We start from the raw sequence: 17,460 nt of genomic DNA on the forward strand, positions 1-17,460 counted from the left end.
AAATGAAATCTGCATCTCCAAAAAGTTGGTCAGCTGCAGGAAGCATGAAGTGCTCTAAAACTTCCTGGTATGTGGCTGCGTTGACCCTGGACCTCAGAAAACACAATGGACCAACACCAGCAGATGACATGGCACCCCAAACCATCACTGACTGTGGAAACTTTACACTGGACTTCAAGCAACGTGGATGAAGTGCCTCTCTTCTTTTCCTCCAGACTCTGGGACCTTGATTTCCAAAGGAAATGCAAAATTTACTTTCATCAGAGAACATGACTTTGGACCACTCACCAGCAGTCCAGTCCTGTTTCTCTTTAGCCCAGGCAAGACGCTTCTGACGCTGTCTGTGGTTCAAGAGTGGCTTGACACAAGGAATGCGACAGCAGAAACCCATGTCTTTCATACGTCTGTGTGTGGTGGTTCTTGAAGCACTCACTCCAGCTGCAGTCCACTCTTTGTGAATCTCCCCCACATTTTTGAATGGGTTTTGTTTCACAATCCTCTCCAGGGTGCGGTTATCTCTCTTGCTTGTGCACTTTTTTCGACCACATCTTTTCCTTCCCTTCGCCTCTCTATTAATGTGCTTGGACACTGAGCTCTGTGAACAGCCAGCCTCTTTAGCGATGACCTTTTGTGTCTTGCCCTCCTTGTGCAAGGTGTCGATGGTCGTCTTTTGGACAACTGTCAAGTCAGCAGTCTTCCCCATGATTGTGTAGCCTATAGAACTAGACTGAAAGACCATTTAAAGGCTTTTGCAGGTGGTTTGAGTTAATTAGCTGATTAGAGTGTGGCACCAGGGGCCATCAATTTTGAACCTTTTCACAATATTCTAATTTTCTGATATGATGAATTTGAGATGTTCATTTGTTGTCATTTGTAATCATCAAAATTAAACAAAATAAACATCTGAAATATATGAGTTTGTATGTAATGTATGAATATAATATACAAGTTTCACTTTTTAAATGGAATTACTGAAATCAATCTACTTTTTCATGATATTCTAATTTTATGACCAGCACCTGTAGTTTGTCACAGCAACCAGGGACATAAGGTCCCTATGCTACTGACACATTGGCACTGAGAAACATGCTTCCTGGTCTATGCTCCTTCCTAACTGCAAGCTCTATTTGGATAGCATTCTTATGGCCACTTCAGACACACCTCTGCCATAGCTTAAGTGATCTTTGTGAAGTCATGAAGCTGAGACAGAGACATTTCTTGCTAGAAAAAAGGTTCAAATTTAGTTATCGTCCTCAGACGCAGAGATAAGGCCCTGACTGAGGCAACCTCAGAACATACATTTATACCTTACAAAATCCCAACACACACACTCCCCCCAGGGGAACCAACCCAGGCCCTGCATAAAGAACTATCTCACACTAGAACATTTGGAGGAAAAACAACTTGAGTTCATCAAGGCCATTCCCTGTTAGGTTAATATATATTTCAATGGCCAGACAGATCTTCTCAAAACAACAGTCCTCCCCTTCATGCCACGAAGTAGGCTATGTGAACTCATTTTTATCTCTCATGACCTTCGTTTGGAGCCTTTGAGGCTAAGAACAGACATATCAACATGTTTTACTTTACACCTTAACGATTTGCGGTATTGAGTTAGAGCCTGGGTGTTGGTCCAAGTGTTGCAATGGTTCCAGGAGCTTGTGCTAGGGAAGGAAGCCTACTAGTTGCCAGTCATGGAAGCATATGTTGGAGGGGTTTTCTTTAGCAAAATGTCTGAGCCAGGTAAAGCAATGTTCTATGGGGGTAGTATCTCCAGGAGGTTTTCAGGCATGGAAACACTACCCCCCTAAATCATACAGCCTCCTTTGTCTGTGTATCCTTCGATGCATTGCAAATAAAAGCCTTTCCAGTCAGTTGGATATTCATATCATCTCTGTTGATAGGTACCGCTACTCTGTCCGTCACAAAGACGGATAATGCCTAATTGTGACAGATAATGGACACAACAAGTCGATCCCCAAAGTCCAGATAGGCCAAACATGAATATGGAATGAGTAAAGTAGATCTTATACATTTCAAAATAAGAGATTATGTTAATACATTATTTTAGAATAAATCCTGGAAGTGATGCAGAAGTACTTATTCACCTACAGCACTAATCCCACTTCTCCTCTCTTACCCCAAACGCCACAACTTCATGACAATGTGGACAAATTCTTATATGTACTATTTTGATTTACACTGTAAATGTTTGTTGTAAGCTGTTAGCTGCTCAGGAGGGAACATGACACCACTGTAGCGGCAGCAGCAGGATCTGTGGGCGGTTTTACTGTGTTGATAATGTACCAATGCATATTTCATGGTCCGTGATTTCATTACATATCCTCCGTCTCCCCTGAGGATTCAAAGGCCAGCCTTGAATTAGAGGCAACTCTAATTACGTCTGCTCTGTCAGACTTCACACAGGGAAACCAGAGATTTATTACATCATGTGAGAGATTTTACTTGGTTATAGATCTCAGTTTACAGTATACAGAGAACGTTGGTCTTTTCCTTATATGTTATATCGAAGATGGCAGAGTTTCTCATCTACCTGACCCAGAGTTTTCCAGAGGGTTTTTAGGTCTTAATAAACTTTTGTTCGGGCTTCTGCTGCTTTGTAACTCATTTTATCTCCAACACCCAAACCTTTTCTGAGGTAGTCTATTAAGCAGTGGCCCCTTGACATACTTATACAAGTGCATCTCAATAAGTTATTGAAAAGCAAATTTATTGAGGTTCCCTATTACTCAAATCCTACAGATTATACACACAGACACATATTCCAAAGCCTTATTTGAGGACTTTTTTGTTTTGTTTTGCTTACTGCTAAGGAAACCCAAGAATTAAAATTTTTCAAAGGACTAATATAATCTAAAAATTGATACAACTAGCAGGCTAATTAAAAAAAAGTATATAGATTTAACTACCATTGTTCCTCCGTTGGGAAATGTTTAATGACTCAGTAGAAAGTAACTGTGATATGAAAGCACTCACATCAAGCACATCAAATTATTCGACCTACTTCGTGTTGTCGAACAGGTTTTATTTAAGGGATTTCTTGATTCTACAGATCCGGCATCATGTTTACTTATAGGTGTCTTGTGAATTAAAAAGGGGCCAGTTACATTTCCACACAAAGTCAGTCTTTTTTGGATTGTTTCCTCCTTTTAATCCAGCTGTAAATCTTCCTTTTGTACAACAAGAAAAAATTGTCTGATAAAAAAGTTCAGTTCATTGTCTTATATTTGACATATGCCATAAAGCTGATACAGAAGAAGGCTTTTGTTCACAGGCCTTCTTGTGAACAAACAGTAATATCAGTCTACACTGATATTACTGTTTGCCCAGTATTGTCACAGAGAAAAAGACTCTTGACGGGAAATATAGGCAAAAATAACAATTATCTGTATCTACACAAAGTAAGAAAAACTACCAGAATGTAGAAATGTTAAAACTCTATAAATCTCACTCAATTTACTGTGAAGTAAATTATTTCAAAAGTCTGGAGATAATAGTCGACTCCACAGGAGGTGGATTAGCTTTAACTTCACATTCAAGCAGCTCCTTTGATAGATTCCTCTTCCTTTTCGCTGCTTTTGAAAGACCTTGTGCTCTGTGTGCCGCCCCGGCTGTTTAGCTCTGTCACTTGTACGTGATGTTAAAGCTTCAGCTGTCTTCCCTGCTGAAAAATAAATGTGCTAAGTGTACTAAAATTTAGCATACTTTTGTGTACTTGAAGGCACACTAATCATTACTATACTTTAAGTGTGTTTATGATTAGTTAACTTGAAGGATGCTATTTTGGAACAACTAATTTTGTACTAAATATATTTTAATTGTAATTAAATTGTGGACAAGCTCAACTTGAAGTGTATTTAGTGTACTTTGATGTGCTAAAGTGGAACAACTTAAAGTATATTTTGTATACTTTAAGTATATGAGTTTATTTGTACTAATATATGCTTAATTAGTCAAATTAAAGTGCACTATGGTTGTATTATAACTACATTAAAAATGATTTGTTAGTGTCTTAAAAATATATAAGCTTTATACTTTTAATATACTCTTACTGTGGTAATAATATGCTTAATTATACTGTTGGCTTATTCCAATTACTAAAAAAGCATACTTTGCAGTTAATAGTAAATATACTTTATCATTACATTGCTATACTACTTTCTACCTTGCACATTCTTGCAAATGTATTACCGGTAACAGTATACTAAATGCTGAAAGACTTGTGGATATACTTCCGTGCAGATGAAAAAATATACTTTAATGTATTTGAAACATGTCCAAATTATAGTACATTACAAATAATATAACAACTTGTACTATCTCAGAATAAACATTTACATATCGACGTTAACCATTTTCATTATAAAACTTACAACACATTTTCAAATATTGGTACTTTAGTACACTTTGTAGAAATATGTCAATTTCAGGCAGCAGACCTAAACATTACAAATAAACTTTAAAGAACGCAGAGGAATACTGAACAATGAAAAACAACATTCCTTATTATTGCACCCCTAAACCCTCGCACCATACAAAAACACGCCCACCACACATTATTTTCCTTTTTTTGGCTGAACTGCTCATTGTTACATTTTCGTCTGATGGCCGTGCGCACATCAGAGACACTTGTCTACGGAAACTCCAGAAGAACAGCGTCTGTTAACCAAACAGAGAGATACTGTAAGTCACGCAGCATATTCATAGTATTTTTGAGCAGTACATCAGAAAAGTCTGACAAATTGTATCAGTATGATATACCAGGGTCCATAAGTGCACCAGAAAAAAAAATTGTCCATTTCAGTTGAATTTAAATAAATCTGATGCATCAAGTGGTTTTATCAGATCTGATCAAAAAAATTAAACAAAGTAACAACAAAAATTGTCAGAGATCTCAGAAAAGAAAAAAATTATGAATCCGCAGAAAGAAAGGGAAGAAAAATCCTTAAGTTTCCTTGTTTTTCCTACCACCTTCCAGGGAACCGGATGGCATTCACATTGGGAACATTCTGCATCAACATCTCTGGTGGAGTCTAGTCCAGTCCATACAATGAACCGCTCAGCTGTAACAGCAGATTCTGCAACTATGTAAAAAAAAAAAACAGCCTGCACACAAATGTGCAGAGCAATTACTTCAATTGGAAAATAAATCATGTAATCACCATAATATAAATTGGTTTTTACCACATTTATACAGAGAAAAATATAAAGTAAAATTATCAATTTACATGTGGTTCACTGTCTAAGAAATCATTATGGTCAGTAGTCAATACTTGTATCTGGAAAAAACAATCCAGGACACCTATGAAGGGTTAATTTTACGTTAACCCCTTGTGGGGGTTTTACAGCAACATCACACAAGATGTAGCTAGCTTGAAAGTGCATTTTCTTTTTTAGAAGAGCACATGGGGGGTGTGTTAGCCTCCTTCTCACTGTGCTAATGCGTTCAATAAATCAAAAGAGCTAGTAAAATTACATATCTTACAAAACATTACATCCTGACTGGTTTTACATCTCAAAAAATATATATATTTCATTCACAGGTTCATGTGAACTCACCAGGATATTCTTCAACACAATAATACAGCAAATCTTCCTGCTCAACCGATTACATCTCCTGTTTCTACAATACAAATATAATAATCAAAATCGCGTTTTATACAGATATCTTAAGATTTCAAAACCAAATGGGAATGTTTTGAAAGTTACCTCTCTCCATGCAAACCGAGGCCTTAAAAGAAAAGCACGCTAGCTCTGAGCAGGGAGGAGCCGTGACTAACTGCTGTGCAGGTGTGGTGCATTCAAAGTCTATGGGAATTCTGATATCAGTACTGAACCAAAAACTCCCCAAGACTAAAATTCTTGGGGAGCTACTACTTTACAGACATCAAGGCCAAACAACCTCCACATATCACTCCTATATGCATGAAGTGCTGTCAGCGACTTTTAAATATGTGCACTCACCAATTGGTCTTGTTTGCAGTAGCCCTGCTTTGATCCATTAAACAATACTAATGAAATGTTCTTTTTTGAACACTTGAGACAATTGTAATGTGTTAAGTTTATTTCTTTTGCATTTGGCCAGTATTAACTTTTCTGTTGCAATGTGGGTTATGCTATTTGTTAGATCATAATGTAGCACTGCACCAGCTTTAAACCACTTGCTTTTCAGCAGAACACACATTTTTGTGCACCTGTACTTTTGAAGTGAACATTTAGTGTTTTGTTCAATGTGGTTTTGTGTGTAAGATGTATTGTATCATATTTCTTTTTCAAAACTTATTAAACATTACATAACAACTGCAATAATTGCTATCTGTGTACTTTACACACAGCACAAAATTGCATAATAGGGTTTAAGTGCATTTTTGTAGTTATACTATTGAACACTTTCCAAAAGAATTACCTGAAGTACAAGCGTATATAACTTCACTTCATAATTAGATTCAAATGTAACTTAAAATGCACTCAAACTTAATATTACAGTGTCGATATTAAAATGTGTACTTTTAAAATATGCTTTCAATGTACGTTACAATGACAACTTTGAGCATACAATTTAAAATATAGCAAAAATATATGTAAAAACAAATTTAAAATAAGTACACTTTAGAAATTACACATAACTTTCACTTAAAGTATACTTTTTTAATAATATATTTCTATAAAGTGTAACATAGTGTAATTATGTTAAAGTGTGTTAAAAGTATTAGCATGAAAGCGTAATGTTAGTATACTTTTTATATATTTACAAAAAGTACAATTTGTCTAAGTACATTTTCAGTAAACTATAGGAAATATGAATATACTTGAAATACAATAAAGCACATTTTTTTTTTACCAGGGTTCCCTTCAGCAGGCTTTCCTTGTGTCTGTATCTGTGTGTTGATGGTTGATCCGGAAGCGGAGAGTGGGAGTTAAAACTGTCATCCTGTAACTGCATGAAGCTTGAATTCAAATTTTGCCTTTATTATATATTTTTCACTGCTGATCATTCAAAGCCATCAGCCCACACTTGCTCAGAGGAAGAACACCAGTGGATTAATCATAACAAAATGAACTTTCCCCCAAAGGTTGTTTTTGCGAGTCAAGAAAATCCAGGATATGAGACTTGCCAAATACAGGCATCTTGAGGAGGTTGGAAATTAAAATCTAACACAGCAGTACTAATTTTTTTGCTCCTACGGAGCTACACTGCAGTGCCTTATTAATCTCTTTACACCCATTTAACTTTTTTCTATTCTTCGTCACCTTATAACTCTGAACTTCAGTATTTTTGTTGGTACTTTTTTTTTATGTCTATGTAGGTCTGGGGAGGCTGCTACGGAAGAAGATTAGGGCCACTGAAAAAAAAAAAGAAAAAGTTAACTGATTTTTAAATTTTATTTCAGTTTAACATGGGAAAAAAAGTCAGAATTCTGACTTTTTTTTCAGAATTTTGACTTTAATCTCAGAATTCTGACTTTTTTCTCAGAATTCTGACTTTAATCGCAGAATTTTGGATCTTAATGTAGATGGGCACCATGAAGTCAGAGATGTGGGAGCACTCAGCTTCACTCACAAAGATGTGTGTTGTTTGAGAGGGCCAGTGACATATTGGGGGAAATTGACGGAATTAGGCAACTTTTTACGTGCCCGAGGGGTCCCCTCATTAATGGAGGAGCAGAAGGTCATTAAAACAAGAGAGCTAGTCTCTAAAACAGACATGTTTATGGCTTGATGCTAACATGTTTGTTAGCTGTCAGAATTCTGAGAAAAAAGTCAGAATTCTGAGATTAAAGTCAGAATTCTGAGAAAAATGTCTGAATTCTGAGAAAAAAAGTCTGAATTCTGACTTATTTCCCCATATTAAACTGAAATAAAATTTAAAAATCAGTTAACTTTTTTTTTTTTTTTTTCAGTGGCCCTAATCCTCTTCCGTAGGCTGCTGAGCCATTCCCTTCACAAACTTTTTTATGTCAGGGTTAGTTGAGGTAAGAGGACCCAAACGCAGAGGCAGAGAGGCTGAGGAGATTTCTGGGAGTTTTAATGGGGCAAAAACAGTAAACAAAGGCAGGAATCCAAAAATCCAACTAATAATGAAAAGCAAACCAGAACTGAGGAGACATCTGGGGAATACCAAACACGAGGAGCCAGGGAGAGACGAGGAACATAGACCACAGCATGGGAAGACAGCAAAGACAAGGAACCAACAAAGAGTGAGAGCAGAGGGAGAGCATATATAGCATAGAGAGACAAAGGGAGGGCTAACGAGCTGACAAGGAGCAGGTGTGAGAGGAGACAACGAGGGAGCCAAGGGGAAAGGAACACACACACACACAAGAGGGCAATAAAGGACAACAGAAAAACATGAGAACTAATATAAATCTAGAAATTACAACAAAACTGGAATTAAACCAATAAATCTAGAAAACAAGGAGCAAAGTAAAGAACAGCAGAACCAAGACCATGACATTTTAGAGTGGCAAAAAAAGCATCTCCAAACCCTGCTGTGGCCACCACCATGTTTCATTCAAAGTTTTGGCATATGAACTGAAAAAATGTAGTCTTTGACATAGTTTGCTTCTTTAAAGACACTTTATCCACTATTGAAAAAGATGGTGGTAGTATGGGGATGTGGGATTGCGTTTTTTTTTTTTTGCAGAGACAGAGAAGCTGAGTCAGTGAGAATAGCTAAATGCAGGACATTCGGGAAGAAAACCTGTTAGAGGTCAATACTGCAAATATGAGATTTCTGTATTTGTGAGGAGTTATAAGTCTGCAACAGGATCAAGGTGCAGCCTGGAACCCAAGAGCAGAAGGATTTTAATAATAATAAAACTGGAGGAAACAAAGGATTTAAATTATAATGAAATATAACACTTAGAGAAAAGCAAGAGGAAAACAGGGCAAGGAACACAGACAGAAAAATGGGAAGAGAAAAAACAGCAATGAATAATAACAGCTGATCAGCTTATTTATTAAATGCTGGCTGAGTTAATCACAGGATTATGTGGAGCAGCTGAGGCAAAGAGGGCACAGGGAGACTGAGGGAGGCAAGCCAAATGATGTGGATGGATTGAAATAAAACACAAACAAACCACCAGGTCAGGTGAAGAAATCTAACAGAAATTAATTGAAATGCACAGAGAAAAAACAAAAACAAGAACAGACGTCAACAAATTCAGATAAAATCTAATAATTTAGGGTTATCTGCAAACAAGGAACAACAAGGAATTTAAGAAATGGAAATTTCATAATTTACAGCAACGTTTTTCTAAATCTAAGTCTTAGTTCATTATTTTCTGTTGACCTGTTATGAAATTCCAAGTAAATATTGTAAGGCGCTGTATAAAGGAGACTAAAGAAGTCAATAAGCTGCTAAATTAGTATGTGTAGATTTATATATAAATATGTATGTTGGTATTTCTAAAAAAAATAATTGAATACATTTTTTGTTGATTTGGCCCTGATTTGTGTTTTATAATGAGACCGTGTCAGAGTAAGAAACAAAATCGTTTTTAAGAACCGAGGATAAAGTTTTCTGTCAGATTTTAAACAGTGCTGGAATTTTATTACATTTAGAATAGAATATAATAGAATATAATAGAATAGAATAGAATAGAAAAGAATAGAATAGAATAGAATAGAATATCCCTTTATTGTCCAACAATGGGGAAATTCTGGTGTTTACAGCAGCAAAAAGATTATTGAAAAATTACATAGGAAATATGATAATTTCCTGCTCTATTGTTTTTCATAGTGTCTGTCAGAAGACTAAATCAGATCATTTAGCAATGGCATGTCTGCCCTGAATCCTTCCCTGCTATTACATAAAATCTAAGTTTAGAAAAGTTTGTTATACTAAAAGTGACGACATTTATGGTAGCCCTGGGTGCCAAATGACAAAAAGAGACAAATAAAAAAAAACTTTTTTTTTTTTGTTGGTTCCGTCTTAAAGGCAAGTGAAACATTTTTTAAGGCTTAGTTTTCTAGGTGGTTGAAAATTGAATTAAAACAACAAACACTTTTTGCATCTTATGGTAAGTTTATCTTAGTTACATCTTAGTTTCCTCCGACAATCTTTAAATATATCTGTGCTGTGAATCTAAATGGTGCCTCAGATGTGTCTTTCTGAAAACGCCAGAGGCTGCTTGTTATGTTGCATTGATGATCACACCTCCATCATGAAATGACATATGCTTAAATTAAGTGATGGTTGTCCTTCAGTTATGTCCCCAAGTTTTTATTTTTTTTCTAAGAGCCTGGATTAGATCTGGGTTTTCTGGACAGAAGCCATTTGCATTCATATTCATGCTTGAAAATCAGTGTGAAAGTCAAATTTATATATAGATATTCTACTAGACTACCAGATATTTACCAGTGTTTTTTTCCTTTTATCTCTGAAAATGCGTATATTAAAATAATATTTTTATTCATAAATTTTTCAGTTCTTCTTCTAATGTCAAATTTATATTATTATTAGTGGGTGCTGATCAAGCTCTACATACCTTCCCTTTTCACTAGACTTATGACATTACAAGCTCTATTGAACTTGTTTCAACTTGATGATACCTTATGAAAACAACAGTTGCGATACCAAAAGGTTTTTCATAGATTAGGAAGCGTCTAAAAGCAGAATTTACCAACTTGCTGTGAGAAGGTTGCAAGTACCCACTTTGATCCCGACAGCCTCCACTCTGGGTTCCTGAGCAAGACCTTTGACTCTTCACTGATCCCCAGGGGCCACACAATGGCAGCCCACTGCTCAACAACGGGATGGGTTCAAATTTCTCCGATGTGAGATCAATAAAGTTCAATAATTATAATTAACTGTTTGACTCCCAAAACCTATATAGATTTGTGGCTCACATTTCTTGGATGCACCAATCACTACTGCTGTTGGGTTACTCTATGTGGCTCCAAAGACACGGACATTCTCCCTTCTCGGTGTATCAAAAATACTACAGTCATAATCTTTGGTGCGGAAGTAAAACTGTTTACTTAATTGCATAATACCAAATGCAAACAAAGTAGCCCTGACTGGTCAACATGTTAGAGGTTCATTATTTGTTTTTTTCTGTTTCAAGAAGAGATTGCAAAAAGAATCGAACCTTGTTTTTTCTTTTTTTAAAACATAAATGCAAAAATGTACTATTTAAATAATAGAAAATCGACTGCGTTTAACTTTCATTTTAGATGATCAAACCCAAAATAAAATATACAACTTTTTTTTAAAGATTTTTTTTATGGATACTGATAGCATTGCTGTTCCAGAAATTAATTAGCACAACAGTTTTAGGTTAAAATTAATCAATAATTATTGTTTTGGTAGAGGTTTAGTAGAGAGAATTTTAGAGTTAACAAAATTTTTTGAAAGTTCAAAGAATAAAAAAAAAAGTAGAAAATATAAAGGAGCCTAGGCAGAAGTTCAACTGAAGAAATGATTACTATTCACCTCCGTCACGGTCCAATCAGCATCCATTGTTCATTTTAAAAGGGACTCCAATCCACATCTCATAGATGGCGCCCAAACTGCAGGCAGCGGTCAGACTTCTATTTAGATGACCCCGATTCAACCCACCTCCATCCCCTTCTCCACCATTGTAGCTAAAGCTTTATCAGTGTTTCATCCCTCCTGCCTTCCTTGACTCATTTCAACCGGTCAGGCAAAAGACCGCCATGTTGAGCCTGGTTCTGTCAGAGGTTTCTTCCCAAAGGGGACTTTTTGTTCTCCACTGTTGCTTCATACTTGCTCATCATGGAAAGGATTACGCAACCTGTGTTATCCAAGCTGGATTTCCATCTTCCAGGTCCCAGAGTAATTCACTAGTTTCAGCTCTCCAGATTTCTTCATACAGCTCAAGCATACCGTCTCTCCAGCCAGCAGTTTATGGACTGACCAACTTCATCCTCTCCACCCCCCAACCAGTTTCAGGCCTGGGGGTAAACATCCATATAATTTACTCCTGTTGATGCATATGAAGCAGATTCTGCGCTAATGTTTTCAGCCGAGGTCTGAGCACCAAAGACTTAAGTAACTGTATCAATAAAAGTCTTTTAATTATCTTTTCTTTCCTTGTGAGTTTTTCAGATTGAAATAGCATACATGTCATATGCATCGTAAATATTTTTAGAAAAATTAATAATTGCCCATTTTAGCTACTGCTATGCTGATCAGTTTTTGTCACTTTTTTGTCGCTTCAGCTGGAATTTCTTAGGACACTGGTGATAGCTGCACTTAAGCGCTGTTCTGCATTGATTACACCTTTTCAAAGGGGAAAGCCCCACTGTGAAATCAGTAATGCTAAAAAACAAAGAATGAGCAATAAACTTCCTGTTGTTTTCTTTGACATGAGAGGTATTTATGTCCATCTTTCATCCACTCTAGGAAAATATCAAAGTTCTTCTCTAATGTAGATTTAAATCTGCTGGTTAGCTCTACCGTGTTTTGCACAGATCAAGATGAAAAATGGTAATTATTTCTTGAACTGTCAAATCATTACCGAAAGCTAACCTGAAGTTTGCTTAATGAAGAGGGAAGTTGAAAAGATGTTCGAGTAAGTGTCAAGCTAAATCACATTAACTAAAAGGTAAAGGAAAAACAAGACGGTACAGCACAGAGATGATGAGAAAGTGATGAAATGCTTGAAAAGAAATGAACCCAGCTAATGCAACAGAGCCCCTCTCAGGCATTTATCCTTATGGGTGGGTGGATGTTTCTCTGACAGCGGGGCCAGAAGGGTTGCTGCAGCACATTTTTATGCTCTCATCTCCGATTCTCTGGTGCATAATACAGAACCCCAGCCCACTGATTGGGCTGGCCTGAACCTCCCATCACAATTAGTTCGACACCGGCGACTGCAAAGTGTCACTGTGCTTCATATGAAGCATCAGTCTGCGGTCGGCTCGTCCCTTGTGTGGGTGCAAAGCGAGCGTTGACTTCCAGAATCAGGACGGAAAAGCATAACCGCATAGGAAAAACAATCTGAGGGGTATTTGAGAAAATTGAGGAGCATTACATAAATATTTTGGAAACTATGTCGTTGTGGCTAACATCATATATAGCGCATATTGTAAATGGTGGGTCAAAAAAGTTGATGTGGAGACTGCTTGTTATTCACAGCATCATTGAGTGGGAGGAGAGTTTCAGAACACTTTATGTTGATTGTAATAAAACTGATCAGACAAAGAAAAAAATAAATCCAGAACCATTAAAGCTACAGTGTGTAATTTTCAGCGACATCTAGCGGTCAGACTGCAGACCGCAGCAACATGAACATCTCCCCCCCACCGCTTCTCCCCCCCAACAGTACGGCGAGCGTTACGGGACAAAATTTCTTCCACGACGTCCACATCACCTACCCTCTCAAGTGATGAGGTTTGTTTACATAGATAATTTTACAGATAGTATTTCATTAGTCTGTGTAGGGTATAGATTTCATGTAGACTTAAGATAATAAATATACCCGTTATTTTTTCTACATCGTTGTGACGTTTTGGTGAGCTGCTTTGCATGGTGATATAAACAGACGAAGTAATTGTAGTCATTAGTTTCACAGCGAGATTGTGTTCGCTGGAAGAATATATATTCCCCGTTTACAGAGTCCAAGTCATTTTGGTGGCACGGGGGTTACAACGCGAGGGAGAGGGAGAGGACGAGGGCGAAGGCAGGGAGGCAGTGCAGCTAGGGCCAGGCGAGAGAGGGGAGCCAGCGGGGTGAGAGCAGAGGAGGAAACGCTTGAAGATCTCCAAAGGAGCCGGAGAGAAGTAACCGAGGTATATATCCAGAAAATTATTTTACAGAAAATTACTGAATCATTACCTATGAAACGTCAGGGACGTTGCTGAATAAGTATACTGGAGAGTAACAGCATCATCACGCCGCAGCATGTTATTGTTTTAGACAGGTCTGAGCATCCTGTACTCCAAAAACTGCAGTGATATTAGACAATTGTGTGTGTAGGATTAATTACCTGTCCAAGAGAAAACTGGCAACTTGAGCGTCACTTTGAAAACCTTTTTCCTCCATCAGTGACTTCCATCGTGTAAATGCCGTGCCAATGTTGATCCGTGTTTTTTGTCGTTTCTTGTCACGCTTGTGTTTATTCTCGTCGTGTTTCCGCTTCTTAGATGACGGGGGTTCGGTGTCCGCCGTTTTTCGTTGTGATACAGAGTAGGCATGATCCTCCATTCGTCTGATGTTTGGCCAAACAGTTTGCAAAGTCACTCACGCCTGCCGCCTTGTTCACCTTTCTTGTTACTGATGCGCAGTATACCTGCTTCTTCTTCTTCTTTGGTTTCAGGCAGACTAAACGCTTCTCAGGCATAATACTGCCATCTACTGTTCAGTACCGTCTCAGTTCATCTCTCTCAACTTGCCGTAGTTATTTTTGAGCGTCATGGGAGATCTCGCAATCGCTAGTTTGTTGCCTCTGCGCTTGCCGTAGCGCAAAGATGTCAGCCTCCATGGCTGCGAGACCCGCTCCTATGTAATTATAAATAACGAATTCTAAGGCAACGCAAATATTATGGTTAAAAGGCTGAGCTCATAGGTGATGATAAATAACATAGTTATGTATAATATATTAAATTTCTGACTTTATATGCCTGTAATTATTACACACTGTAGCTTTAACTCATTTTGTACCCTTAATGGAGGTCTCTTTGACATTTCTCTCAGCACCTGCTTCATTTGCAGCTTTGTTTAATATGGATGCTCTGCTTGGAGAACAGCACTGGTTTCTACATAAACAGTCTGCTAGAAGTATGATGTCACCTGCATTTATAATCAAATAAACCTGAATAGCCTGCTTTTGTTGATCCCCAGACTTTAGTTTGAGTTTGGTTCATTATTTGAACCTACTGTATAACAGTTTTAGGAGTGAGTTTATGAGAATATTTGACATTTTTTTCAGAACTGCATTAATGAGGTCAGATACGGGTGCTGGATGATAAGATCTAGCTTAGGAGAGGGTGCGTGCTCTAACTATACTGAAAAAGTGAAGAAGAAAAAAAGAAATATGATGAAGATTATTATGGTTCTTATTTGTTGTGACTCTGAGTTTTCAGTTTTCTGTTATCAGTTGTTTTGTTTTTATTTTCCATGATCTTCAAGCATTCTTTAGTTACTCTCTGTTGCCCCCTTGTGATTGTTTTCTTTCCCCTTGGATTCCCTCTTGCCAGTTCCACCCACACCTGCTCCCCATTCAGCTTGTTAGTCCATCCTTTTGTTTGGTTCTCCTTAAATACTCCACCTCTGCAGTCACTCAGTGCTGGTTCCTTCTTGTTGCTGTATTGCCTACTCTGCTCGTCTCTCCCCGGCTCCTCAGACTCGTTTTTCCCCAGATGTCTCCATGATTTTGGTTTGTTTTATATTTTAAGTTGGATTTCTGGATTTCTGCCTCTGCTGCTATTTGGTCTGCAATTAAACCTCGCAAAACTCATCTCTGCTTCACTTGTCTCTGCATCTGGGTCCTCAAGCAACCTCACCACCCATTGTTGACAAAGATATTTACAAACCATTGAGTTGAAGGATTTAGGAACTACTTTTTTGGCAGGTGGAAGGTCTTTCTTCCACTTCTGTTTAACTGTTAAAAAAATGTCCTCAACAGGACTCTCTCCTAGCTCCTATCTTTTTATCAATATAAGGTAGAACCATCCCACATTATCTTTTTAATTTTTTAAGATGGGGATATTGCTGTATATTATCCCACAAACACATTAGATAAAGTGCTTTTGAAAAGCTACAACCAGACTTAGATTAAGCTCAGTCCAATAAAAAAAGTCATTGGGGATGATCACACCTGACACGATTTTATGCAAGGGGGTTTGTGTAGCTCTGATAGACCCCAGGTCTGTTTTAGTCGGACTGAGCAGAAATTATCAGCAATTTCATGGGTTTGACAGGAAGAGAGATGCGGTTACCAAGTAAAACACATCCGCTTTCGGGGAAAATACAATATAAAATCTGTTAACTTTGAAGTCATTGATCTCATATAAGGAAGGGGGAAAAAAATATATATATATATATAATTAAATTAAACATAAAGAAAAACAATACTTTACCCACAGGAGGACAGAAAACAGATAAAGTAAAGATCCTCTTTGAGTCTAGGAAAAACAAGTGACATAAAGGGCAGTTTATCACTCCTGGAAAAAAAATAACTTCAGGAGGAGAAAAAAAACAGATATATTAAAGTAGTGATCCTCTTTGAGCCTCACAAAAACCAAAATAACGAGGGGCAGACAGAGCAGGTAAGCACGGGATATCTCTATCACCTATATGAAAAAAATAAATAAAAACTTTGCAGATCTCTTTCTGAGAATCACCTTTCTCTGCCCCAGTTAGCTTTAAACAACCCCACTGTGTTTATTACTGGGTTTTAGGCCTATGAACATTATCTTATCTGGTTTTTATCTGCACAGACTCGCTTTGCTTTTAAGAGTGCGCCGGTGTTTTAAACTTTTTTTTAATGACCTTATAATCTGCCCAAACTAATGTGGGATTTTTTTTTTTTTTTTTGTGTATAGGACAGAGAAAGAAGTAAAAAAAAAAAAAAGCACAGATCTGCACAACCTGTCTAGTTGGAGCCTCTCTATACGCTGTCAGTGTAACATGGAACAAAATCTGATCAGAGATTATAAAGTCGCACACAACCGGTGTGTTCTGGCCTTAAAACTTGTTTAAAATCCTGACAAATCTAAAGTGTTGCCGGTTCTAATTTTTAAGACTATATCAGAATCACATTTAATCTAAAATACCTCATATTTAAGTATATTTTACTTATATTTTATCTCCTGACAATTTATTTTTGTAAATCTTCAGGAGACTATTATCTGTTTACAAAAGGTTTGTACTAATACTGAAAAAAATATTCCTTCATGTTTTGGTCCCTCCAACTCCAATTAATAGCACAAAGACTTAAAGTGAAAGGCCTGGGTCTCTACTAATGTATTTGACGCCATTCTTCATTATTTTGCTTTGATGTATGTGGTTTTAGAATTGTGAATGTTTGTGTGCTACTGCTGATTCTTGGCCAGGTCTCTCTCAAGATATTTTTACAGTTTTTATTGATTGCTTTGACACAGCAGTTGACCCAAAATCCACATTTTTCAAAACAGTTAACACAGAGGCCTAAATGTGTCATTTTGCAAAGAAAATAGCGCATTTGTTTTCAAAAGGCTCAAACTCTACCAAAACATTTAAATTATGGACAAAAGGAACATTTACCCATCAAACCACACAGCTTAAACACAAATGTATGAGCGCTTCAATTCACTGATTACACAAGGGGCAATAAAATAGAAGATTCAGCACTGAATCAGTGCTGCATAGCTGGTCATTGTAGCAATGACTATGTAGCTTACATGTCAGTGTTATATGTATTTAAATTTGCCTTCTTGCATAAAATGGATCCAGAATCAGATAAGCTGAATTGCACATTTTATTGATCATTC

General features: G+C 37.2%; 1 protein-coding gene and 1 long non-coding RNA gene across 2 annotated transcripts in view; one reads left to right on the forward strand and one right to left on the reverse strand.

Moving 5' to 3' along the window:
- Positions 1-4,586: 4,586 nt before the first annotated feature.
- On the reverse strand, positions 4,587-6,370 carry LOC119772022. Its single transcript, XR_005279211.1, has 4 exons — positions 5,731-6,370; positions 5,581-5,644; positions 4,990-5,127; positions 4,587-4,680 (listed from the first exon to the last, which is right to left on the reverse strand). It is a non-coding gene; the product is annotated as an uncharacterized LOC119772022 (long non-coding RNA).
- Positions 6,371-11,523: 5,153 nt separating this feature from the next.
- cacna1bb (calcium channel, voltage-dependent, N type, alpha 1B subunit, b) overlaps positions 11,524-17,460 on the forward strand; it is a 141,761-nt gene continuing 135,824 nt past the window's right edge. Inside the window, exon 1 of the mRNA XM_038268305.1 lies at positions 11,524-11,547. Coding sequence (XP_038124233.1) covers positions 11,524-11,547 — 24 coding nt within the window. The remainder of the gene's footprint in view (positions 11,548-17,460) is intronic.

The sequence above is a fragment of the Cyprinodon tularosa genome, unplaced genomic scaffold (assembly GCF_016077235.1).
Source record: "Cyprinodon tularosa strain WSP-4 unplaced genomic scaffold, ASM1607723v1 ctg7, whole genome shotgun sequence".
NCBI lineage: Eukaryota > Metazoa > Chordata > Actinopteri > Cyprinodontiformes > Cyprinodontidae > Cyprinodon > Cyprinodon tularosa.